General features: G+C 37.5%; 1 protein-coding gene across 1 annotated transcript; it reads left to right on the top strand.

The window, feature by feature from the left end:
• The first annotated feature begins 5,711 nt into the window (after nucleotides 1-5,711).
• On the top strand, nucleotides 5,712-26,134 carry LOC101478141 (retinoic acid receptor beta). The gene is made up of 8 exons (XM_004560214.4): nucleotides 5,712-6,306; nucleotides 10,243-10,403; nucleotides 10,964-11,105; nucleotides 15,035-15,201; nucleotides 18,689-18,865; nucleotides 19,779-19,983; nucleotides 20,093-20,251; nucleotides 21,465-26,134. Exons 1-8 carry the CDS (start codon nucleotides 6,096-6,098, stop codon nucleotides 21,635-21,637), a joined length of 1,395 nt encoding a protein of 464 aa, XP_004560271.1. The 5' UTR covers nucleotides 5,712-6,095; the 3' UTR covers nucleotides 21,638-26,134.
• The last annotated feature ends 1,793 nt before the right edge of the window (nucleotides 26,135-27,927 follow it).

The raw sequence follows: 27,927 nt of genomic DNA, 5'->3' as shown, positions 1-27,927 counted from the left end.
TCATCTGGCAAAAATGTATCAAGTGCCCTGATTTATGGCTAAATATCTGTATTGCTGTCAGATTCAGCTCTACTGTGTGTTTATTGATGTGTAGCAAATCTTACCATGCTTACATGTTAAACTAAAATGGTTAACATTAAACTTGCTTTACATCAGATGCTAATATTCTCAACACAGTTGTTACATGGCATAATTATAAATGCCTATAGAGTCATAGCCTGCTAACTTAATGTGAATAGATCATTGTATCTTGGCCCTATGCCACAATAATCAATGATGGATGGCTTAATACATGCAAATGAAAACAAATGAATATTGCGAAGATGGACAGTAAGAAAAAATGTAAGTGATGCTAAGTGGGACATAGGAAAGAGAGAAGAAGCGGCGCGGGGGAGGATGGATAAAGAAAGGAGGACAGGGGAAGACTGAGGTGGGAGGGAGGTCTAGCAGCAGCAGGCTGTAGGAATGTTTCACATGCCTGTCCTCTGCATGACCTCGCCTCCCTGGAGTGTGGGAGATACTGGGAGTAATTAGCCTCTTTTAACATTGGAGCTGTGCTGCCTCTCTGCCTCAATGGGGTTAGCAGTGGCATTGAAGGAGATCAAGTGTATTTATATTTTAAAAAATAGCTTTGGCTTCCTGCTTTGGCACCACACGCTGTAGCACTCTGTGCCTTTCCAGTGGATAGACACAGACAACTACATGTGCAGATTCTTTTGTGTCTTTTTTTTAGGTTATTCCAGTCATTTCCAGTTAGAAAATGCTGTAAATTACTTCCATTATCTTGAAGTGGAACAGATTTCCTTCCCCCACCCACTAACCCATCTTACAGCTGACCTACTTTATCTTCTGGTAGATTTAATTATGAATTCTTCTAACTGGAAATACTTCTCACTTAGAGTCAAGGATCAAGAATTAAACCGGACATGAATTAAGAGAAACGGAGCCTGGGAAGTATTGATTTTGTAAAAGGCCACATGGTTTTAATCATGGAATGCCAATACCAGTGTTATCACATTTACTTTGATGCCCTTTATTTAAAACAGATGGGTCTCTCTTTTTAACTCTTTACCCCTTGAAAAACTACGAGGAGTAACTGCTAAAGCGCTTTTCTCAACAGAGCACTTCCTGTCATATTTCAGGCCTGCTTATAGAACAAAATGACTGGCTGTGCATCAGACTTTAGTGAGCGTGGTCTCTGCCTATTCTAATGGTTGTCAAACCATGTCTTTATTGAGGGGTCAAAACTTGTAACTAAGGGTACAAGGAGGTTGTCAAATGTCATCTTTATTCAGGAAAGAGTTAAAAGCATAAAGCTGAAAAGAGTGTGCACAATTCTGAAAAAACAAGTAGAAGGCCACTGCCATTTAAATAACAATCAGCTATTTATTGTCTCCATACAGGTGAGTCGGCAGTCTGAAGTTTAACCTCCAAACCAAGTGAGCTGCTGTGTTGACTCTGGAACAAAATCTGATGTATTCAAGGCAAATCAGCTACATTGTTGGTTTGAAAACACATTTGCCTACCTGTCCTCTGTACCCTGCATGTTCTCCCCATGTTTGCTTGGGTTCTTTCCAGATGCTCTGGCTTCCTCCCAGAGTCCAAAGACATGCAGTTAGTGGGGTTAGGTTAATTGGTGAAATTTCCTATAGGTGTAAATGTGAGTGTGAATAGTTGTCTGTCTCTGTGTGTTAGGCCTGGGTCAGATTGACATCTTGTCCACCCCCCTCTCACTCTAGCTGAGATGGGTTCCATCACCCCATGACCCTGATAAGGATAAGCAGAAGAAGAATGGATGGATGGCTGGAATTGCTAGTTGGTTGGTACAGTGTAGTGGTGATGTCTTCTGGCTCTAAACGTTTACGTTTAAATAACACTACTCATAATTTCAGTAATACTTATAGTTCTGACATCCTATCCTCACTGATGCTCATGAGCATCTTGGAAAGTAACTTAAAGAATGAGCTCCTGGAAATTAACTTTCTCTGAAGAGTGGCTGGGCTCCCTTAAGGGGAAGAGTTCAGTCATTTGGGTGGGACTCCAAGCACAGTCTAGACAAAAGGAACTATTTACCGGATTAATTAGTATACCTCCCAGGTCAGGTGTTTTAAGCCTATTCTACAAGCAGGAGGCCTGTGCAAACTCAGGACACCCTGGAGCGGTGGCTGGCCAGAGGGAGTTCTCTCTAGGCATCTCTGCTTTGGCTGTTACCCTCACAATCCAGATAAGCGATGGATGGATGTGAAATCTAGTTTCACGAGGTCCCAAGCTGGAAAAATGGGAGGGTTGCATCAGAAAGGGAATCCGATGTAAATCTGTGACAAAATCTACGCAGCCAAAAGTATCAGAGTTTATCACTGTATTCTGTGAGCAAATTTTAATAACATTTTTAGACTCTGTTGGTTTGCATTTTTTTGAAAACTCTGTGTACCAAATATTTCATCAGCACTTTCCTTTTGCTCGTTGTATAAAAATAACTACCATTGCATTATTTCGATTATCAATAAAAACATGAGGATTTAGGCTCAAGTTCTTGTTATTGGATTCAAATTTTTCCCTATGTGGTCCTATGAAACATATTTGCAAACTAATAATTCTTTGTAATAAAAAGAAATTAAATGCAGTAACAGCTAAGTTCGGGTTACTAGAGGAGTCTGTTAGAAAAAGTAACTGCTAAGTTTATTCTGACCTGAAATGAAGATGAAGGAATAAGTTCTCCCTTCAAGCAAATGTGCACTGGATTTTTAACAGGAGAAAAGCTGATACAGTTTTTCATGAGTAGAAAGAAGAAAAAGTTGCAAAACCACAGGTATTATTCCTCCAAAAGTTGGCTACAGCTGGCATCCAGCTCTTATTGTATTAAATACTCTTACAGTATATAAAAAACTATTATTTTACATCAACAAGCCATCATAAACATCAAATCCAGGTTGCAAAACCATCTTAACATAATAAAACCTATTTTAACTGTAGTAAGAACTTACCATGAATTTTCCTCGACAAGATTTCTCAGTTAGTCCATTTATTCTTCATCAGCTCTTCCTTTCTTATTTTCTTATTCTTATTTTTCAAGCAAAAAACTTAAAGTCAAATCTTCTGCGCGAACATTACAAAGAGCTACTTTTGCCATTGAAGTCTAGACTTATGGGGTAAATCAAACTTGGCATCGACATGTGTTGGGACAGGACAATTTTACACATTTTACCATCTTTTTCAGAAATAGATATTATTTTTTATAAAATAGTAACATCTCTCAGTGTTCTCATGTTTTATATTGCTTTGAGGGGTTTGTAAAGTACTGCATTCTGTTTTTATTTACATTTTACACAATACCCAACTCTTCAAGAACTGGGGATGAAAAAGATTTTTCAAAAACAGGAACGGTCTAATTTATAAGGTTGACAAAATTTCTAGGGTTAAAAAGCAAAGCCAACACTGCCTTAAACTTCTATTCTTTTTAATGAGCAGGAGTTGAGTAACTCCTTTGGCTCCAAATTGACTTCCTGTTGTGTGGAAAAATGGTCCTTGACTCCATTTCTTTTTGAGCTCAGTGAACACTTTCGGGTGAACTCTGTGGGCTCAGTTACTAGTTTCCAGTTGGCTGGGGCCAGCAGTCTTGTTTCACTGCAGGCTAATGTCAATGCACATGTAGAAAACATGGTCATATTGCTTTTATTGAGTGGTTACAGGTTACTCTGACACAGCCTTCATGCAATATCACATAGATATTAAAAAATGCTGTTGTCTGTGGCTAGTTGCAGGTGGTGTCGCAACATCTTGGGGGGGAAAAAGCAAATAACTGGTTTTGTAGATTCAAATTATGAATTAGTAGTCCAACTTACTACTATATCTGCTACCCAATATTGGGCTTTGGACTAGTCAGCTACCCACAAGTTCCTCCATCATTGCGTTTTTAAACCACACATCACAAGCACAAGTTAGATATAACCAAGTAACACTGCACACTTGTTGGCTATTGATTTGTCAATCACATGGTAAAGCAAACTCTGCTTTAACCTCTTCTTTAGCTCTAATAGTGACCATATTTGCAAAATGAGATTTATGTTGTATGAATTTATTGAAACTAAGAGAGGAAACCATAAACTCAAGGGGCTACTTCTCAGTAAAGTTCAATCAGACTTCAATCAGACCAAAAGAAGTCATTCCCCTGCTGGCAATTGGAAAAATGCAGGTTTAATGTAAGAGTGAACAATACCTGTGAAAGAAGCGTACAAGAAATTAAGTGAAGTAATGCAGTTGTTTTTAATGAGAAAGAAAGATATGTAATTAATATGGAACAAGGGATGAAATGTAATGACTTAATTACTGTACATCTGCTCAAAAACAGGTAAAAGGTGAAGCTTAATAATAATAATTATTCTTATTATTTTTGTTACTATTATAATAATGAACTTTTCAACATTCTATAAAAGCCACTTGCTAGGTAAGATATTAGCACCAAAAATAAATGAGGATATAAGAATTTAAAAAATGTATGTGTGATTTAACACAGAATACTTCAATACTTCAGCCAACTTCAACAGGTTCGTTCCTACTGATGCTGTTGAATTTATTGTGTTTTATGTGAAATTCTCTCAGTAAATTAATTATATACTATGTGTAGTTGTCATCATTAAGGGTGCTGGTTGGTTGATTTTTTGTAACTTTCTGACTTGCTGTCTCCCTCTGAATCCAGTCTCTATGATAAGCTATAACCTAACTATGGTAAATGAACTTAATTTCAGCTCCATATAGCAGGGACATGAGTACATATTGTCAGCTACTCAAGCACTATCAAGGCAAACCTTAATTTTTACAGGTCTCCAAAATATTCAGACTTATGATGAATTTCCAACTTTCCCCACAATAATCAAGGGATTCTTTTTTGTATTTAATGATTAAAAAAAACGTGTAGTAAACGTGAGTCTTTTTTCCCTTTTTTCTGCTGCCTATTTCACAGTAAGAAATTACAATGTGTGACTCAACAAATTTCTGTAGTAAATTATCCTAAAAAGGCTGTTAAGATGTTAAAATAGCACATGCATCACAGGCTTAGAGTCACCACAGGATTTATCACAGCTTCTTTTATGTGGTGCTGCATCATATGAATTCTTTGTAAGGGGTTTGTTTGTTTGTTTGTTTGTTTGTTTGTTTGTTTGTTTGTTTGTTTGTTTGTTTGTTTGTTTGTTTGTTTGTTTGTTTTGCTGCTGATACAACCAAATTTCCCCTTGTGGGACAATTAAAGGATTATTCTATTCTATTCTATTCTATTCTATTCTATTACAGATGAGTATATGTAAAAAAAAAATCCACTTCAGAATATATAATAGTAAATATTTCATACATCTGTGCCTCGTGTTGCCACTCAGCTGATTCTAATTAAATTTTAAAGACAGAAACTCTGATGTGAGGTGGGTCCTCGTATTGCACCGTTAGTAATGTAGGTAAATGTTTCATGGCTCTTCTCTGTGATGGATCATTGTTGATACTTTTACTGTCCATTCTGAGTCGGTTATAAGAGGTGAAGTCCTTTATCAATAGTGGCAAACTTTTAATTTTAACTCTCTGAAGTTAGCTCCTGAAAGGTATCTCGACTGAGGCCGACTGCTTTTATCTTTTCCACCCTGTACGGATACTTTTACTCGAGTAAAGGACCTCAGTGCTCGTTTCCACCTCTGCTGGTGATGTCAGACAGCGGCTGGGTCATGTGAAGGGCAGCAACGGAGGAGGAGGTTCACGGAGAGTTCACTCGCATACATTAGGTAACACCATCGGTCGCTGTGACATAACTAGTATGAAGCAGGTTGAATTGAGACATTTGTCAATAAAGAAGAGATAAGTGGAAGAAGTTCTGCAACAAACTTTGTTATGCAAAGCAGCCTGAATGCGCTTTACCGATGCTCTCTGATGGAGGACTACAGCCCGCTGGCTGCGCATCAACATGCAGTTTGTGACCATCTGTGGGAAATATAGGTTTGTTCCTGCTCCCCTCTGAACATAACGCAGACATGCTTCAGTGTTAACACAGTTTGCATCAAGTGGATTTTAAACTACTTCGGTGCAGAGAGAAATCACCCTCTCTGAAGGATTTTCCTATGCCGACGACATTCCCATACGGACTTCACGGAGACTCACGACAGATCATGTTCGACTATATGGAGTTTCAAGTTTTCGGACCCGGGGAAATCGTGGACTTCTACAGCACGTCCAGTCCTTCTTGCATGTTGCAGGAGCAAGACCAGGATTTGGCAGCGTTCTTCCCCGAGCTGATCGAGTCCGACTGGCAGGAGCACCGGTACTCGCAATGTAGGTGAAACTGAGGATGAGTGATGTTGTGGTGCGCAGAAAGATTCTAATTTGTTTTGGTGTCCAGTGGAAAAAATATATAAATTCATTTCAGATCAATTCACTTTTATTTGTATAGCGCCAAATGCCTCGAGGGGCTTAATCCTCTGAAGAGAAACCAGAGTAAGGCCATGTGATTTTACTGACATTATTTCACCCAGAATGAGAAACACCCACGTTTGCCTCCATCTGTGCAGGATATCCTCCAACCTGAAACCTCAAAAGGTTCTCAAAACGAATTTATATTAAGTGAATTTCTTACCAGTTTAACCAGAATTTATAAAGCATCAAATCTGTAAACTGTAAAAGATTGCATTAAATATTTAAACAAACTGGGGGGAAATAAAGGTAGAGTTTAAAAACAAACAAACATGTATTACATGATAAAAGAGTGTTTCTTATTACATTGACATGGTGTGTAATTGTTTAAAAAGCCTGTTATAAAACTTTAATACCTTAACAAACTGGTGCAAGACTGTGAATACATGCAAGTTTAAATTCAGAGCAGACACTGGAAGCAAACCAGTGCAAGGGTAGTTTTCTCTTAGTTTATGACTTCAGTATTGTATTTAATCAAATGTGCATTTAGCTTTTTATTTAGATTATTATACTTTCAAATCATGAAATTGTGATTTGATTGTGTTTGCAAAGGGATGCATTTATATAACACTTTACTAAATTCGTACTTTAAACTAACATCCACATTAACATACCTGTACAAACATAATGGACTTTAAGCCTCTTATCCCTCTAGGATCAACACACACACCTTCAAAGTAAAGCCCAAGGACGATTTGAACCCAGAACCTTCTTGCTGGTATTAACCACTGCACTGACCATGATGAAACTGGACTTCATCATATTGTGTATCAACTGCTATTAAATGGTCACAAGCTGCCTTTTAATATTTAAAGGCTGAGATAAAATGAAGCGTTATCTATTCTACATTCTTGTGCTCTGTATCTAAATGCTTTGATGCTTTCTGGGAGCCTCTTTTCTCTTAATAGATAAAGGATGTGAGAAGAAAGTGAAAACAGACTACTGAGCACATGGCAGCTAATGTCTGTGTGGTCGTCTTAGTCTGTGTTTGGGTCTGTCCAGGGACGGTCACTTTGGTGTCACCCTGGGTTCACCGGACGGTCACCGGCTCAAGAGGTCAGAGGAGAGTCAGACTGTTGCCAAAAGTGGAAGTAGCATTTTTAGTGGAATAAAGCATCAGTACAGCAATTTAAAAAAATAAAATGTCAATAGTTAAAGTACTCATCCTGTAGTACAACCTGGAATTTGGGAAAACCTGGAAACTAGGCAAGAAAAACTATTAGACTTTAGATCTTTTGGTCCTTCTGATCAGGTTTGGGTTTTTATTCTCCCTCCCACAAATAATAATAATAATAAAATTTTTATTTTAGCAATAGAACATACAATAGCACGTTAGAAATGGGGACAAAACATACATAAATGGACTTTACAAAAACAAAATAAAACTATATAACATTTTATTTTTTAGTGTAATCACTGAATTGCTATTTACTCATATGATGGTAAATATCTGTTGTTTTAGTCAGTGCAAGCAAAACTGCCACAATGTGGCTGTTTCCAACTTCTTTCTATATGACAGAAAATAAAATATTGTTGTGTAATAAACTGAAGTTATGATGACCACATTTCATCTGTTTCTGACATTTCATTGGATAATCAAGAAAAGGATTATTGTAGGTCAGAAATAACTTTGAATTAACCTGATAATTATTATCATTACTGATAAATCTGCATACCGTTTTCCCTTGAAAAAAATATTCAAATGTGAATTTAACTGACAAGAATTTCACAATAAGAAAAGAAAAAAATCAGTAACTATATTACAGTTGATAATCTGTAAATGTAGTTTTTGTTTGTCATGATTTAAACAGTTTAGCTGATTGTAGCAAGCTAAAAAACATTAGAAAAATAAAAAGTTCCTTTACCGAAGGTTGCAGGTTGCATAACAGGCAACTGAGGTTATTCACAAAAATAAAGGGTGAATCCCTGCTTTCAGTATCACTAATAAATAACCCAGCAGGCCTCAAGCAGCATGCGGCCGTAATAATTAAGCTTTACTAGTCTTTAATACCAAGTCAAGCATTTGTTATTTTATCCAGCTACATGTTGCAGCTCCTGTCTTACTGTAAACCACAATCAAAGGCTTTTAAACTTATCTCTGTCTCCAAAATCTTTTAATGTTTTTCTAGATTTATTGTTTGACTCAAACAGTGCATTGTAGTATACATCAAACAGCACCATCTAAATTGGGATGGGGCAACCCTCTTTCCCCTACCAAATCACTTACACCGCCCTGCCACACACACTTTCTGTTTCTCCGTCCTCCCTCTCATCAGTCAGTTGGGCTTGTGGCATGCTCCTGCATTGTTTTAGATCTGGGGAGCAATCGGCCTGATGGGGGTGTCCTAGTTTGACCCGCCGATTCCAGGTTCAACCAGAGGCCACGGATTCAAGGGGATGGATATGAACAATTTTTCTCGTTTTGTCCCCTTTTCAAAACAGCTTTCTTGGTTTTGTGTCAGGGCTGGAGCAGCAGAGGTGATCAGAGAGCCAGCAGGGAGGCCGAACGAGCCCCCTAGGCCAGACAAAGTATCTTCTTGGAAATGGCTTTAAAGTGGGAGTGTTGAGTGCTGTGGTGGATGTGAAGTGAAACATTCAGTGGAAAAAATGCTGTGCTACAGTAGGTCACCACATGTGCAAAGCTGTAGATATATTACTGCGTCTGTTTGTGACTCATTTTCAAATTTATGAAGCAGAGATGTGATACATGCCTGTTTAATTTTATTTGTGTAAACTGAGCGTTGTGTTTGAAGTAGTGGGGCTGTACAGATCATGCTATAATCTGCCACAGAAAAAAAGCAAGATTAGTCTGCGCTTGGCTCAGTGAAGGAATCACAAGGTGATTTCATCAAAAAGTTGGTTGCTCAGGTCTGTTCGGCTACGATCAGTGCCTGAATATATGTGTAACCACTCTCAGGGGCCAGTGTAGGGTCAATCTATCCTATTGTCACGACTAAAAATTAACAGAAGGTGCTTTGTATATTTGGACACAATAAAGCTTTTTTCGTTCCTTTGTTGTTTTGGGTAAACAGGCCCGAGACTTGAAGCGTTTTCTAGGATTTTAAATCACTAACTTAACATGATAACATTGTCAGATGGGCCACAATAAATAAAAATGCATTGGCATGAACTGCAGGTCACAAGTGCCATAATTTGCCATATCTCTCACACAGCAGTTTGTTCTTCTGTGTCCTGTTAGTGAATGTGGAATGAAAACCGAATATTCTTGAAACCTTATTGTTATAAAAACTCTTCTGAAGCATGCAAGCAGTCCACTAAATAACCTCTACATTTTAATACAATCTGCCTTTTGCATTTCTGAGCTCTGTTTGCTTCATCATGTCAGAAATGGTTCATCAGTAATTTTCAACTCATCACTAAATGTTGGTATTTCTACTTGTTAGGTCTGCTTTGAAGAAAACTTTAGAATGCTTTGCAGATAAAAGGTCTAAAGTACATTTCATGTATGGTGATAATTATTTTTGTTACTGCTTATTTTGTTGACAGGTTTCTCGCTGTATATTTTAGACAAATATAAAGCTTAACAAGTAAATAATTTCATTTTAAAAACTGTGCAAGGCAACAACTTATGTTACAAAATGAATAAAAGCTTCATCTGTAATGAGTAATTTTTCATGTTCTGACTTCTTGTTGCAGCTGTTATTTCCCAGCAATATTTCAGTTTCAGTATTTAAAGGATGCGCTGAGTTTGATATCCATTTGAATAAATTTAACTGTCGCAGTTTTATTCTCCCTGAGATGCTCGTTTGATTTTATATGATTTTGTGTGTTTTTCAGCGGTGGAAAGTCAGAGTTCCAGCTCCAGCTTCAGCTCGGACGACCTGTTTACCCGTCCTGCCTCACCACCTCCACCTCCACGCACTTACAAACCCTGCTTTGTGTGTCAGGACAAGTCCTCGGGCTACCACTATGGAGTCAGCGCCTGCGAGGGCTGCAAGGTAACACGTCAGGCCGGTGGTCTGCTTTACAATGCCCCCTCTGTTAAGCTTAGATAAAATCCCAGACTTTGTCTTTTAAAAGTAAGTCCCTGTGTCATGCTTGTATTTACAAGATTGTCTTAGTTTTTCTTACTAATCTCCTAAACAGATAAATGAACAAATACCTTCTTAATATGCAAAATGTGACAATATCATATGTTTTAGTTTTTTCCTGTATAAATTCACAATTTTTTTTTACCTAAATCGGTTCAAATTAAATGAACCACTGGATAGACAGACACGGTATTTGTTTTTGTTTTTTCTTAATCCATTTTCCTTTTCTTTCTTTTTTTTTGAAGACCAAACAAATCAATTTTACTCCTTGTTTGAGTTAAACATCTGAAATACATTTAAACAGGCTAAATATTTACTCTTTAGGTGTAAAGGAGTAAATTTAGGAATAAATTAATCTTTTTTGTCTAGCTTTAAAGTCCACACAGGCCTTTATTCACATTGTAGCAACTTAATAGCTTAATTAATTAATATCTTATCATTCATTCATTGTGCTGGTGTCTCTGCAGGGCTTCTTCCGCCGCAGCGTGCAGAAAAACATGGTGTATACCTGTCACCGCGACAGGAACTGTATCATTAACAAGATCACCAGGAATCGCTGTCAGTACTGTCGGCTGCAGAGGTGTTTTGCTGTAGGAATGTCTAAGGAGTGTAAGTGTCACATCCTCTCTGATTCACAGCAGGCCTCGTGGGATTTAGAGTCAAAATTAAACCTTTCTTTTAAAATGATTCATCTGCTATTACAAACACGACTAAAAGGTCAGTGCAGTCATGTTCTCAATTTGAATGACCAACTCAAGTTTATCAGCATGTAAAGAGCTGGTCAGTTCGTGAGTGTGGTTTACTCAAAGTTATTTGTGTCAAGTTTTATATAATACTGGGTTTGTGGTTTTGTTGGGATGACCGAGTGTTCAGAAATTTGATATAAGGAAACTGCGTATTTGAGAATTGGATATTACGGAGCCCCTCTGATGACATGGTCCAAACAATAAATAAATTGTGGCCACAAAATACTACTTCGTGGGCACAAAATAGTGTAACATGCCCACAAAATACTTATTTGTTGCTACGAAATATTATTTCGAGGGCACGAAATAGGTATAACGTGCGCACAAAATGCTAATTTGTGGGCACGAATTGGGTATAACGTGGCAACGAATTACGCATTTGTGGCAATGAAATAGATAACGTGCGCACATCATATTGATACAATTCCTGGACAGCTGCGTAGAGACATAAGCATAAGAGTAGGCTAAACCTATACATCATGGACAGAGAAAGTATGATTGACTTTTATTTTAGGCTGGGAATGAGCTACAAATGCATTTTGAAGCCTGGCAATGCAAGGAACCATTATTACGGAGAGACATTTAAACAGGATATTGAGAGCCCAGTTGCTTTACAGACGTAAGTACGACCTGGATGCTGGGATAGATTTTATTGTCAACCAACTGCAAGGGCCTCACGGGAAGGATCTGCAAGGGAAGGATCACGGTTATGTCAAGGTCAAGTGTTTCGTGCCCACAAATTAGCACGTTATACCTATTTTGTGCCCTCGAAATAGTATTTCGTGGCCACAAATAAGTATTTCATGGGCACGTTATACCATTTCGTGCCCACGAAGTAGTATTTTGTGGCCACAATTTATTTGTTTTTTGGACCATGTCATCAGAGGGGCTCCGTAGGATATAACTGTGTAACCTTAGACAAATAGTGCAGTACAAAAGAAACTCTCTCCATCCAACAACCTATTTTCTCACCAGCTTATCTTACTCTGGGTCATGGAGGGGGAGGCTTTAGCCTATCACAGCTGACTTTAAACGAGAAATCCTCCCTCTCAAGTTTAAATGGTTTCATCTTACTGAGATACTCTGATAAAAACTGCCACATAAGCGGCCTATTTATTACTGCAATCAGAGCAACGAGCTATGTATTGAAGTTTTAATGCAATTTGTTGTTACCTATATGGTGGTAAACATCCACAAAGAAGGGACAGATTGTTTCCCATAAAAGGTGCCTGCCATTAAAACTACATGTATGTTAAAAGTGTCTTATTTCTGTCGATATTAAAGAAATAACAATATAACAAAACAAAATGAGCAGGAAAATGCTCCTCTTATTGATCTGTGGTAATCTATATTCAAGAAAGTCTTTTTTCAGAAAAAGTTTAAGCTAAAGTGGAAGAAAAAGAAATTAAACTTCTTTTGTCAATTCAAAATGCATAATGTTGTAATATGTTGTCTGTCAGCATATTTAGAGTCTTTATTGTTTAATTGTAACTAGATAGCACTTTAAGACTGAAAATTCATAGTTTTGTTTGTCAGAGAGAAAATATATAAAATCTAGAATAACAAACGCATATATACGACCAAGGTAATGCATATTAAAGCAAACTAAATTAAAGCTACATAATAAAGGTGTAGCTTAAGAACTGCTGATACACTCTTGAGCTCTCAAAGGGAGTTTTAATGCTTTGTCATCTTAACAACCCAAGATTTTCATTTTGTTAGTGGGTTAGGAATTTTTTTTTTTGTGTGGTAACTACAAACGTCTTTATTTTAGAATATATAATTAGTTGTGAGAAAAATGTGCAAATAACACTTTAACATATGATTTTCTCTTTTTTTATAAGTTCTCTGTGAAGTACAGCAGCTCTCGGGCACAGGGACTGTACAATAGAAACAAAGGCTCTAATACCCAGCAGTGCAGTGACCTAAATAACTGAGAATGTGTTATGTGGAATGAGCAAAGGGCGGCGACAGGCCGACACTGAAGGATCCACCCATCCACATGTTTTCATTATAGTTTTTCTATGCTCAAACAAGTTACATAAACATATCACATGTAGTGGACAGATGGATGCTATGTAACTGCTCTCAGGCAGCGTGTAACATGATCTCTATTGGAGTGTTTACACAATGACGGCTGGATGTAGGGCATACACAGGGAGGAGGAAGAGGAGGAGGAGTGGTTGGAGTTAAGTGTTGCGTAATCCTGAGCTTTCCTGACATGTGTGTAGCCGTCTGAGGCAGTGGGACACAGAGAAACGTGTTGACACTGTTCCCGAAGTGATTATGAAAAGCTAACCTGGTTACGCTGCTTTCACGTGCAGCCTGGAATAACACATAAGCTCAGTGACACATGCTTTCATTCCAGAGTGATTTATACCAGGAAGTGGTTTAAATTATTAAGAACCAAAACTGAAATTCCAGTGAGCTCTATTTAAATCACACCTGATGTCTAAACATCGTTAAGGTAAAATGGGTTAAAACCGCCATTCATATACTGGTGAATGCAGTCTCCTGGGTCCTGATTAAAGGAACAGTTGTGTTTGGCTGATGGTAAGATCAGGGATCTGCCAGGGAACACTATCTGTTGCAGGACTTCCTGTTTTTTTTGTTGTTTTATACAGAGCTATGTCAGATTACAAGAAAAACTAACATAGAGGTCAATGTTTCTTCGCTGAAACTCTGCTTAAAGGATGAAGACAATTTTTCATAAGACATCCCCGTTTCATACAACTTATTGATACACATGTGTCTTCACAGTACTTACATGGGTTGTTTATTGTCTATCTTGGAGCACTGAGAGTTTTTGCTCTCAGCTCTTATCCACCAGTGTACTTTACATCCTTGGATCACATTGTGTGCTTTTGTCGTTTCCTTGACTAAAACACTGATGCAGCCTTATTTGTCAGGTGATTCTTGCTTTGCCTCCAGCTTGCTTACTGACTTACATTAATCAAAGTCAAGTGTGGGACGTTATTGACTTTTGTCCCGAGTCTCCTAACTTCTGTCTGTGCAGAAAGTCAACACTGAATTTGAAAAAAATAGTACGGCTCCTGCTTCTGGAGTCAACTGCAAAATCAGCTAATCTTTAGGATCTGGTCTCAAAAAAGGAGTCTGACATGATTTTAAGTGATCAGGATATACAGACAGACAATTGCCTACACTTGTGTTTTTGGTCAGTTTAGTTTAAAGATGAACATTGTATAGCACATTAATTTTAAACTTCCGTAGGAGTTTAAGTGGGTTGAGTTATGTTCATCCTAAAGTTGAAACCTTTAAATGAGGAAGGTTGTCATCCTGGTAGAGCGTGCTCCAATTGTGATATAAATCTTTAATTAAAGGATAAATTTAATCACTAAGAACAGCTGTTTTCATTTTCAGTGATTCATTGCTCTAGGGGCACTAATGAACCTAATGAACCTAAACCATGCTACCAAAATGCCTCCCGTAACATATCAGAGCCACTAGATCTCCTCACTGTAGGGACCATTTTTCAGGTTGTTTCTTCATTTGTATCGTTGTACGATTTTCCCTGTGTATTTGGCCTCAGACAGAAAACAAAAAAAACAACTTTTTTTCATATTAAACACTTTTTTGTTCTTTTAAAAGGTTAGTTTATTAACTTGAGCATTTTTAATATAAATACTCAAAATTAAAGAAGGTGTTTTGTAACATTAACATTTATTTAAACAGAGAATGATACCAGTTTAACCAATTTTAAACCACCTGTGGAACTGCTCGAATACCTTATTTCCTAATCATCTTATGCTCTGCGTCATCCGTTTTCTCCAGCGGTGAGAAACGACAGAAACAAGAGGAAGGGGAAGAAGGAAGCAGTGAAGATGACCATCATGGAGACGTACGAGCTGACAGCAGAGCTCGGCCTGATCGTGGAGAAAATATGCAGAGCTCATAGAGAGACCTTCCCCTCCCTTTGCCAGCTGGGAAAATACACCACAGTAAGTCCGGACATGAAGCTAACGTTTCAAAACAATAATCTTTACAGAAGGAAGACAACCTGCAAAGAGGAAAAGATCAAAGCTGTGAGGTCTGTCCAGCACTTTATTATGATTTTAATTGACTTGGGTAAACATTGTATGGATGTGTAGATGAAGGAGAATTTGAACTTATATGGCAGAAACTGAAAAATAAGATTATATATCCCAAAATGTTGATACATTTTACTTATTTTAAACGAAATATGAAAAAATGTCTATTTTTCGAATGTGATTGATGACCTCGCTAAACCCTTTCCTGATGATTTTGGGCTTTTAATCACTATTTTCAAGTTTTAAAGCAAAAACAATATTTTTTCTTTAAATTATGCTGCTCGTAATTATGATAAAGTAGGGCATATTAGATGGCAAAGCTGCCTTGTGACTGATGAAAATGACGGTATGTTTGTGCATCTTCCTTCATCTGGTTGTATTACATGGAAAAGACTTGAAACCAAATGGTGGCTCCATGGTTGTTATGTCATCGTTTTATAGTCTGTGGCCGAAAGAAGAAAGATGTTGACTGTCAGGGCAGTGACATTTAAATACTTGATATATGATTAATATTACCAGACAAAAACGGACAGCATTGAATACTCACTGCTGCATGCCTGGCTCATGGTTGGTCACTGTTGGATATTGTTAACACTGTCTGTAAAAACACATTCACCAAGGAGAGATCAGCAGAGCTGAGATGACAGACACTTATATTTGTGTCTGACACTTATAAACTGATACTTTTCTATACCTTTACTTGTTACATTTCTATACCTTTTTATTATTGATATGCACAAACTTTATTTAAATGATAACAGTCTTGTTGGCAACTCAAGCTTTCATCTCTTTCATTATCTTAAGCGCATTAAGCCCATTTAGAATCACAGTTTCACCAAACATGCCTATTTTAACGCTGTGGGTTAAGAGGAGCGCTCAGGGAAAAGCCACCATGCCAACAGACTGCACATCCAGAACCTTCTTGCTGTGAGGCAACAAGCTAACCTCTGTTCCTCTTTGCTTATGCAGAATAAAATTTGTTAGATTGTTTGGTAACATTTGAGACTCTGATTGTTAACAAAACCAAACAGACTCCTGATCACATTCAATGCCAACATGAGGGAAGGGGTGCAAACATGCACTTTTATTTAGGAACACATGTATACACATACATGCATATATATATATATATATATATATATATATATATATATATATATATATGTAACTACCTGTAACATAAAAATCGTTAGCTGCCCTCTGTTGCCTCTGGAGCTGCCAGCTCCTCCTGTCTCAGAAAAACTAGGGCCATCACAGGTGACCCTTGCATTGCGCCCACCACCTGTTTGACCCACTGCCCTCCGGACGGCACCTCAAGACAGTCAGGTCCCACACCTTCAGCCTCACAAACAGCTTCTACCACTGGGCCATTTGAACTGTAAACAAACACTATTACTCCGTTCACACAAACCCCACCCCTAACACCCACCCACCAATCTGGGCGGAGCACCCACTCTATTCTATTCTAACATATAGCCACTGCCAATACTTACAGTACACACAATTTTCTATGTCTTCCAACAGTATGTACAGTATGTCATGTGAGCATTTTTCTTTAGAGCAAAGGAAAACTGAATATAGGTCCACACTGAAAAAAAACAAAACTCTTTTTAAAGATATGCTGGTGAAGATGTTGATTTGCACAGATTTAACTGGTTTATTCTTTGTTAAAAGGTAAAGTAAAAGAGGAGGAGAAAATAAAGGAGTGTGTTGTTTTATGTAAACATGTCCTTAGAAACTGAAAAAACTGTACATATCATTATGACACTTTCCAGTAAAAATACATGACATTGCAAGAACTGAGCTTATGTAATCAGCACTGTTGCCGTTTTACAAAAGTGACATTAAATAAATATGGTTTGGCAATGTAAGTGAGCGATGCCTGGAAGTATGAGTCAAAACAGGAAACATACGAACATGAGTGACACGTGTTGTTCTGCTCTTTAAAGACTATAACACAAGATTGTATTGATTGAAATAGTACACTAGGGCTAAGATGTACGACCTACATCCTAACAGTGCAGCAGATAATAGAAAAAGTGGATACTAAATATGGACGTTTGTCCCTCTGGAGCCATTGACTTAAAAATCAATTAGCCTCTTGAATCTGGGCATTTTTTAAATTTCATTTCCATCTTAGAAAATGACTCTTTATCAAAATTTTTACTGTGGGATTTAGAGGTTTTACTCTACTTTTGAATATAAATTAGTCGCTTTTAATAGTGAATTTATTTAGGGCCTCTTTTTTTAGGCCAACTAAAAGAACTGAGACAACATATATGTCACATGTTTTTCCAATGGTCCAATGACAGCTGTAGCTCCACAGTACTGTGCAGATTGAGGGATGATCCTTTTGCCCTTTTGATAACTCTTGTGATGAATACAAACGGGTTCAGACATCTTCTTTTAACCACTTATCCAGTGAAGAAATCCCAAACATTAGGTGTGAGGGTACAAGCATGTCTTTGGATAGCTTCAACCCTATAACCTTCGTGCTGCAAAGTGACTGATGCACTACTGTTGTGTGCTACTCCTCAGTTTGTTCAGACTGAAGGAGCTGGGTATTGAACCACAGACCTTCTAAATGGTTAAGGAGTGTAAGGGTTTCTAGCCAAGAGATGTGCCTGAAACAAAGAAAAATATTACTTGTACACCACATGCTGCAGTTTTTTTAAACCTCTGTGTAATTTCAGATTTTTAATGCTGACGTCTAGCGTTCATCATTTAAAACATCCAAAAAAGGCGGAACCAGTTTACTTTATCTGAAAAAAATACACATTTTCAGCCATTGTGGAAATGGCCAACATGTTGAATTTATTGAGCTTAATCGATAAAAGCTAAAAAGTACATAAACAAATGTTAGTAAATGTTTATACTTGTGAATGATTATCTTGTAATGTTCAGTCATCTGTTATATTAAAATAGCTCATCATATCTCATATAATTAGCATTAGCATAACTGTTACATAATTTTCATCATTATTTCTTTTTGAAGTGCCCTGTCATAGTATTCTCATCTCGGTATTTTTGTCCTTGTGTCTGAAACACTCTCCTTCCAGCCTAGCAACAAACAGATAAGGTTAGCAAATAAACCGTGTATACACAGTGAAGCAATTAGCAGACTCATCAAATAAACAGAAATATTTTTTAAAAAACAGCTGAACGCTGAACTATTTGAGGTCACCGTAAAGGTTTTTTTATTGATTCTGATTGTGTAAATAGGTTTGTAAAAGTATGTCAGTATTGTATTTACTGCTCTTTGCTGATCTCAAGTTTTCAAAATATTTCAAATTTAAATAATTTAGCTATGTGCACAGATTTTAATAAGCCGTTATCACAACGCTGAAACAACATGTTTCGTTTGAGCCAAACACCTGATCTTCGATCCACTTTCTAGAACTCCAGTTCAGACCACCGGATCCAGTTGGATCTTGGCCTGTGGGACAAGTTCAGCGAGCTGGCCACCAAGTGCATCATCAAGACGGTCGAGTTTGCCAAGCAAGTGCCGGGTTTCACTGGCCTGACCATTGCGGACCAGATCACTCTGCTCAAAGCTGCCTGCCTTGACATCTTGGTAGGTCTATTTCAGAAGATGTTTTTTGTTTGTTTTTTTTTACCTTTAGATTTGTGGTTTAAGCCCTCAAAAAGCCTGACATATACTATAGTTTTCATTAAACACCTACCGTTTTGTATTTTATTTCAGGTAAATGACCTGAACAAGTTATGTAAAGTTGCAGCTCTTCCTGCATTTCACACCTTTGGTAGATCTTGACTCACGTTGCCTGTCGACATTCATGCCAAAGACAAACTGACAGGCAGACAGACAGTGGTCCTCAGGCAGAGTGTTGCGTGTGTTCATCTAATTTATCCTCCATCATTCGCTGCCAAGTCTGTCATAACTGCTTTCTCAGTCTGATAATTTAGCTGCACTCTCACAATCTCTGCAGGAAGTCCATCAAAAGCTCTGTGACAAAATTTCCCTGATTAATCACTCTGGGAATTTTGTTTTCCTGATTTGGTTTTCATGTTTTTTGATAGAAGTGTGATGCACCATATTGAACGTCAATTATATGTTATTTAATATTTGTATTCAAGCAATTCTCCAGAAACAGGGCACAGCATGTAATATCATTTAAAGTTTAGATGACAAGGAGTTGGAGAGATGTCTAGAGTGGTCTGCTGTTACTCATACAGATGAGATATCATTACAAAGAAATGATAAAAAAAACAACTGGAAAAGCCTGAGTATTAAAAGCAGGAAGGTTTCTTTCTAAACTATTATGCAATATAAGTATTGAACCATATGATAAAGGCCTTCTGCCTGCAATACAGACAAATTTTGAATGATAAGGATTGACACATTTTAATGAATATAAACAGGTTGTTGTTTGTTTGCTTTTGAGTCTTTTTATTTAACATTTTTTAAAGACAAATACAATATTATTGAAAAAAATGACTTGGTACACATACATGTTTCCTACTTTTAGATCTTGAGGATTTGCACTCGCTACACTCCTGACCAGGACACCATGACCTTCTCCGATGGCTTGACACTGACTCGTACTCAGATCCACAATGCAGGATTTGGGCCGCTGACGGATCAGGTTTTCACTTTTGCTGGGCAGCTGCTGCCGCTAGAGATGGATGACACGGAAAGTGGGCTCCTCAGTGCCATCTGTCTTGTTTCTGGAGGTACTAAGTCTTCACAATCCCAATTACTGTAGTAATATGACAACAACAATCAACAATTAACAACTCCAAATTTGAAATAGTTGAAATGTTCGATATCTGTCTTGGACAGACCGGGAGGACCTGGAGGAGCCGTCCAAGGTAGAAGTCCTGCAGGAGCCTCTGTTGGAGGCGCTGAAGATCTACTCCCGTAAGCGGCGACCCAGCATGCCCCTGATGTTCCCCAAGGCCCTCATGAAGATTACCGACCTACGTAGCATCAGCGCTAAAGGTCAGGGGAACCCCACCTTGTCGCAAAGTATTTCAATTCATAGATTACAGTTTGTTACAGTTTGTACAATCCTGCTATTCTATTTTGAATGACTGCCAATGTTACTGCATTACTTTTGTCCGAAATGTAAAACCTTTCTGATCAGAACGTTGCTATTTTTTGGTTTCTTTGCGCTATTAAGTCTGAAGTCATGTTTACCCAGGATTAGTAAAAAGTATTATGTATTAGATGAATGTCACATGATTAAGCATTCGTATTAGTATACTAAGTATTAGCAAGCGTTTAATTTATCATCTATATAGCATCACTCCTCCTTAGTATGTAATTTATAAATATATTATTATGAAAATGTTTATTACTAGAAATGATTATGCATTGGAAGGCCCCTGTAGCTGTGCATGGTGTAACAGAAACAGATGAATAAACATATCTGTATTTATAAATGACATACTAAGGAGGAGTATTGCGTTATAAATCATGAATTAAGCACTTGCTAATGCCTTACTAATACTGTACTATTTTTTATAAAGTATTACCTGCATTTTTAATGACTATACTTCTTTAATATTTAAAAGTTTTTGTAATACAAACGAAAAGAAAACAATTTACCCCTGCTTTCATCTTTTTGTCTTTTGAAATTTTTCATTTATTTATTTATTTATTTATTGTTGAATTCCTCTGGATAAAAACCGGGTGGAAATAACTTTGGGTTTAGTGGAATTTTCTTTGACTGTTTTCAAATCTTCCTTTTCTCAAAGTGCTTTCATCTACACAGTGTTTGTTGAGTGTCTCGCAGTGAATTTGCTGTCATCAGTGGCTGCCTGCTACAGAACTAGTGTTACTATTAATAGGCTACCACATAATAGTTGAGCAAAGTGTTCTTTGCCTCATGCTGCAAGGCATGTTATGCATTTCATCCTCCTCTTAGTGTAACTGGTGGGTTCCTACATTGTGTATCTGACACACTCCAGTTCCTCTCCCACAGGGGAATTGTAGCTGTGCATTTATTTTCACATTAAACATAAAGTACAAACTTATGTGCAGCATATTTGACACAAGATAAAAACCAACACAACATTTGACATGCCTGACAATCAAAGGTGAAAGCTGGTGTCAGTAAATACGGGTAAAACGCAGACTTTGTTTATCTATATCACATTAAGTCTCCCTGCCAATAAAGCTTTACACGTGCATTGTTAAACCATGTCTACAGGAGCTGAGCGAGTGGTGACACTGAAGATGGAGATCCCGGGCTCCATGCCTCCACTGATCGAGGAGATGCTGGAGGATCTGCAGAACCTGGAGAAACACCAGAAGTCGGGCACCACTCAGCACACTCACCCCGTCTCCTCACAGCACATGAACTCTGCTGATTTTCCACTCTGAAGCTGCTCAAAGAACTTTTCTTTCCTCCGAGGGAAATCGCTCAAAGGTGCAGCTGCAGATCAGAGAGTGACTTACCTCAGTTATTGTCCAGAGGTCTGAGCTCGATCTGCAGATATGACTCCATGTTTAAAGAAGAGATTTAAATCACACATTAACAAGTATTTCTGTAAACAAAAATCCTACTTCAAAGGAAGATGCAGTAATGCTTTAATCTCCATTTTTATAACCTCTGAGAATCACTCTCAGTCTTTTCTTTACTGTTTCTGGTTTTTACTGTATTTATCAGAGGTGGGACCAAGTCATTGTTTTGCAAGTCTCAAGTAAGTCTCAAGTCTTTATCTTCAAGTCTCAAGTCAAGTCTCAAGTAATGTCAGGCAAGTCAGAGTCGAGTCTCAAGTCACTGGTGTAAAAGTCCAAGTAAAGTCACAAGTCTGAAATTTTGAATTTCAAGTCCTTTCGAGTCTTTAAAAAAAAAACGAAAAAAAGCATGTTGCAGTTATATGCTAAATGTAAATATTAGACCATGTAATTTTAAATCTGTGTTTTTCTCAACACATGACAAAATAGTGAACTTAGAAAATATACACAAATTGTGAAATTGCACCTCTTTAAAATGCAGCTCAATTAAACCTAGCTCCAAGAATAATTTTCACCGACAGTTCTGAGATAAGCTGCATGTTATTCTTGGATGCGGTTGTAGGACCGGCTTTAAAATCGCATGACAAAAATATCATACATAAATAAATGATATTTTTTTTAAAATATCATTTAAAAAAAAAAACTGCATCACCAACGTAGCCTGGAAAACATTTGCTAGTTAGATGAAGTCAGCTATCTCATCGTAGCATATTTATATGCATATTTATAATTATACGCTTCTTGGAGTGAGCGCATACACTCATGAAGTTTAGTAACTTCCGGTCACTGCAACAAGCCCAGGTACAGTTTACCGACGGATGGGTGCAGGACCTTGAAATGCACCGTGTAGAAAGTAAAGACCATCGTACGTATCATAAGTTTACCAGTCTCACAAATCGTCTTCATAAATACACATTCGTTAACCGTTTATTAATAGGACCTTTGAGCTCAATGGTAATTAATTAGCAGTGGAAATAATTTCTGGTAGCATCACAGAAATGTAGCAGTGACAATAATACTGTATGCTGTAATCGCACTGGGCAATTAGTGATACAAAACAACTGTTTTATCCTGTGAATAAAAGTATATGTTTTTGTCAATGTACCATAATAACAGAAGCGAAACGCAATATTGTGTCAGGACAATTCACTATTTATGCACAATAAACAAAGGAGCATAGCGCGACCATTTCTGTTCAGCGCCAGACTTGCTTGTAACCTATATCACTAATTATGTTATGAAAATGACGTATTAACTACTACAAAACACTGACCTTTGTGTAAATGCTTGGAGCAGACTAACCTGTGAGCTGGAGGGTTCTGGGACGTTATCCGGTTGTTCAGTCTGACGTCACTAGCCGTGTCTGGGTCAACTCCGCTGCAGGTCCATATATCAAACGATCACTATGGCATTACTGAGAGTTGAAAAACTGTCTAAAGTCTTTCATCTTTAATAAAATGATCAGCGTTCTGCTCTACCAGGTGTAACAATTGAGTTTAACATCCAGGCATCCATGAAAACGGAATTTATGACATTTAACGGAGTTAGAAGTTAGCAGGGAGTTAGCTCGCTAGCTTCTATCTAAATACAATATAGCATGTCCTGACTGCGGGGTTTTGGAAACAAATTAAAACGTACAGCTCTGCTATCACTTCCAGCATAAATGAAGACAGAAAACTAAACAGCAGCGACGTTTGTAGGGTTACTGAAGTTGGGCTAGCTGGTATATAATGATGTGCTACGTGACCGCTAGCGACACAGCTATGTTAGCATAATATAAACAAGCTAACTTTTTTCCCACTCGATAAAAGTTAACGTGAGTGTTCTCGGTGGTCAGAAACAAATGTAATCGCATGGCAGGATGCTGTAAAAGGACCAAACTTCAGCCAGGAGAACAACTGAGATAATCCATCCACAATACGAGATTAGTCATTCATATACTGCTGCATGGGCTGGGCTGTAGTTACATCCTAAGGTTTTAAAAACTGAGCTTAAATAAATGATTAGTGGTAATAAAAGCCGAGGGAGGTCAACAGGGATCACTGACTGTTTTAGGAGCTTTTTGAGATCAAATAGAAGAAAATACATAAAATTAAACATGTTAACAACACAAAAGCCATATTAAACGCAGACTACTTTAGACCTGGAAGTAGGATTCGTCGCGTCATCACTGAACAACCGGATATTTGGTCTTTGAATGACTGCAATCCAGGCCATCCGTCGCCTCTTTGTTACTTCGGAAACATGGCTTGAACAATTTCTCTTCAACGACGTAATCCGATAACAACCGATCTCTTTACCCGTCGGCTTCCCGTGGCTGTCATGCGACCGGCTATTGCAGTTAATAATACAACAGCTTCTTGACATTTTTGTGTTTCTTTTTATCGCTGTGTAACTGATTTTAATTGAAAGCCTGCATGCGCTAGTACCGCTTGCCACGAGTTCCCAGAATCCTTTGCGGTTCTACCCGTGAATGACGTCACATTTTCAATCTCTATATAATATGCATGTTAAATTTTATATTTGGGGTAAAATATCAAGTCTTTTCAAGTAAACCGGTTCAAGTCCAATTCAAGTCCCAAGTCATTGGTGTAAAAGTCCAAGTCAAGTCACAAGTCTTACAACATTTTTTCAAGTCAAGTCTAAAGTCATAAAATTAATGACTCGAGTCTGACTCGAGTCCAAGTCATGTGACTCGAGTCCACACCTCTGGTATTTATATTTGCATGAAATATCACATGGATTAATTTTACCTCATTTAGCATTAGTTATAGCAAGATAGCAAATATAAGGAATCAATCTTTAGGTTTTATATACAAATTTCTCAAACTCTGTTTGTACAAAATTAAAGGGAAATGCAATGTTTTTTCCTCCATAAGGGTAAGTGTTCATAATCGGAGTTAACAAACTAATGTGTCTGAACTGACACGGTGTAGGAAATGAGGGATTAGAGGTAATGCATAAGGACAATAAACATAGCAGTGTTTGTATGAGCTTGTCAATGTTAGAATCTCTTTGTAAAGCTGCTCTGGTAAAATTTGTTGGAAATCTGCTGGACTCGTTTACAGCTTGACAGATTTATTACAAGAGTAAGCTAATGATAATATACAACTTTATTCTCTTTTTTACTTTCTAAATGGAAAAAGGTTTTCCCACTATTATCATAAAGCATATTATTATTGTTATTATTATTTTGATACTGAGAAAACATGTTGGTTGCTGTATGAAGATTGTACAAAAACATTTCCTAGATTTTCAGCCATGATTGTGCTGTGGCACCACTCTTCTTAACTTTCTCTGTAGTGCCAATATCAGGTGAAAAAATATTTTTGACCGCTATTTAAGGAGGACCTATTGTGCTCGTCCTTATTTCTTGTCATATCTGTACTCTTACAGTGATAGATGCTTATATTAAAGATGGCTAAAAATTTTAAATATTGAGGTCTGAGCCAAAAGTTCAGGCTTCCTACAAACAACTGTTTTTTTGTTTGGTTTTTGGTTATGGTTTTTTATACTTTTGGCACAGCTTCAGCCATGAGCACAGAAACTTTGTCTTGAGAGGGGCAGCCAATCTGAAGAAAGAGGGAAGGGAGCTAAAATGTCCTGTTTAAGGTGGTCAGTGAACTGAGGGGCCAGTATAAGATAAATGTGTGAATCATACTCTAATGGAGTCCAATAATAAAAGTATTTAACTGGAAATGAGCATAATCACTTAATGATAAAATACCTGCAAAGCTGACATTTCCATCAGCATGTGAATAATGATAGCCTTCTGTGAGTGTGTTAGCATTCAGATGTTCACATTTATCTTAAGGCGCTTAGCTGCTAGCATGGCTAAATGCCAGTTTCTGTAAGTAGTAACGAACTTGCTTTGCACACAGAGTGGACCGTGGGCATTACAGTGACAGTATCACAGCATCTGAAATCTGAGTGATCATAAATCCACACAAATGCTAACAAAATGCAACAAATGATGAGACTGTAACAAATTAGAAACTAATGTGATGATTTTACATTAAAGATACACGGACCTTAACCTGCTTTGTGTAAGCATCTGAGCAAGCATCCCGTGTACTGTAAGAACTCAAATGTGCCTATTTTAATTGTGCCCAAACTTTTCTATGTCTTGACATTTCTAAAAGTGATTTTACTTATTTTGATGTCCACATCCCAAACGTTGCAGTAAGACTGTATGCATTGTGTCATTTTACATGTTGCATTAATTTGTTATATCACTAAACAGATCACATTTCATATGCTTTTCTTTGTTCTATTAAAGTCTTGTGAATTAAATTTTATGCTGCTCTGTCATGTTTCCACTGAGAATTTAAGTATTTCTTTTTCTGGTTCAAGTTTAATTTCATGGGGCTGTGAGGTTGTTTGAGGTCAGACCATATTTACTAAAGGCTCATACTGCCCCCTGTTGATCAATTGATGAACTGCATACAGCAGTAAATAATTTTATCTGATGACGTGTCCTAAGTGGGGCAAAATTTAGAGTAAGTCTACGTTAGAGACTGCTGTCTAACATATTTTATCACTTTGATAAAATGGAAAAAGCAAATAATTACAGACCAAATAAGAATAAAATCACCACTGTACTTATTTCCCTTTCTTTGTGTTTTGATAGTTGTGTGTCCTTTAAATTTCTTTAATGTTTCTTGTTTGTGTTTGTCTTTCCCATTACTGGTCTGTGTTTTTCATTTCTGTTGCATTTTTGACCCCTCAAAAACAAGTCCATCATCATCTCAGTGGGTTGTTATAGTAATGAATAAATTTTAATTAGTCTGAAGTTTCAGCAAATCTGATTTACGTGTATGGGAAAATTAAATGAAACTGAAATTGTGTAATTAACAGTTAAACCCTGACTAAGCTGCAAGCAAACCTAATGTGCATGACAGTGATTCCTTTATGTTACTGAAGAATGGATTCTTTCCAAATGAACCTCCATCAATATCAATGATGGAAAGCTCTTAATATTTCCCATTTAATCCTATTGTGTACTTACAATTGTCAACTAAACATAAAGGAGATATGTTGTGATTTTTTACTCTCTATATTACTTTATGATAATAGATTAGCTTAGATAACACACACACACACCAGTTAAAAATATATACTAGTATACTAGCTAGTTTTCTTTCATACTTTTATTTTTGTTCAAATATATATTGCTGACAATAACTACTTATTTGCAATGCAGATCTTTATTTAGCTCTGAATTTTTGTACTTTTACTTCATCTGACTGCTTCTGCCATCACTGTTAATTTGAGTCAATCAATATCAAACCTGCACGTCTTGATGCATGTTCAATCATCCAGACAAGTAAATCTCCAAAAGTTGATTCTGTTCATCTGAACATAGCATTTTCAGTGGGAGAAATGTTTCGTCACTCATCCAAGTGACTTCTTCAGTCTCAGCTGACTGCAGGTTTCCTCAATCTTATAAACAGTACATTGCATAATGACTGAAACCAGCCCAGTTAAGGATTTATACATCGGGGAAACCAAACAACCTCTGGCGAAGCGGATGGCACAAAACAGAAGAGCTACCTCGTCAGGGCAGGACTCTGCAGTCTATTTACACAGGCCAGTGGACACTCTTTCAATGATGAGGATGTACACATCCTGGACAGGGAGGAACGCTGGTTTGAGCTTGGAGTCAAGGAGGCCATTTATGTGAAAAGGGAAAGACCATCTCTGAATCGAGGAGGGGGGCCAAAGGGTACATCTTTCGCCATCTTACAATGCTGTGATTGCAGCCATTCCCCAACTCTCTGTGAATGGTACTCATGGCCATTGATCAGTGGGTTTTGGTCAGTGGTTGTTGATCAATGGTCATGAGAGTTTGCATAATTAAGATTAAGGAACTGACCTCCCAGCCCTTCACTGTGCTGGTTTCAGTCAATATGCAATTTATTGTTTATAAGATTGGGGAAACCTGCAGTCAGCTGAGACTGAAGAAGTCACTTGGATGAGTGACGAAACGTTTCTCCCACTGAAAACATCCAGATGAACAGAATCAACTTTTGGAAATCAAACCTGCACATTTTATGCACTAAATTCACCTTCAACATGAATAGCCCTCACAGCACATCAAAAGAATACACAATATTTATAGTAATATTAAAACATTACAGGCAGACATTTGC

This window comes from Maylandia zebra, linkage group LG11, assembly GCF_041146795.1.
Source record: "Maylandia zebra isolate NMK-2024a linkage group LG11, Mzebra_GT3a, whole genome shotgun sequence".
In the NCBI taxonomy this organism is placed as follows: Eukaryota; Metazoa; Chordata; class Actinopteri; order Cichliformes; family Cichlidae; genus Maylandia; species Maylandia zebra.
Note: the sequence above shows the minus strand (reverse complement) of the source record. Positions and strands in the feature narration are given on the sequence as shown.

What these genes read in the sequence shown, in the direction of transcription:
- LOC101478141 (XM_004560214.4), top strand. Translation starts at nt 6,096, where the DNA reads ATGCCGACGACATTCCCATACGGACTTCACGGAGACTCACGACAGATC. An exon ending in AGCTGGGAAAATACACCACA is followed by an intron (nt 15,202 to 18,688) that starts GTAAGTCCGGAC and finishes TCCACTTTCTAG; the next exon opens with AACTCCAGTTCAGACCACCG. An exon ending in ACGTAGCATCAGCGCTAAAG is followed by an intron (nt 20,252 to 21,464) that starts GTCAGGGGAACC and finishes CCATGTCTACAG; the next exon opens with GAGCTGAGCGAGTGGTGACA.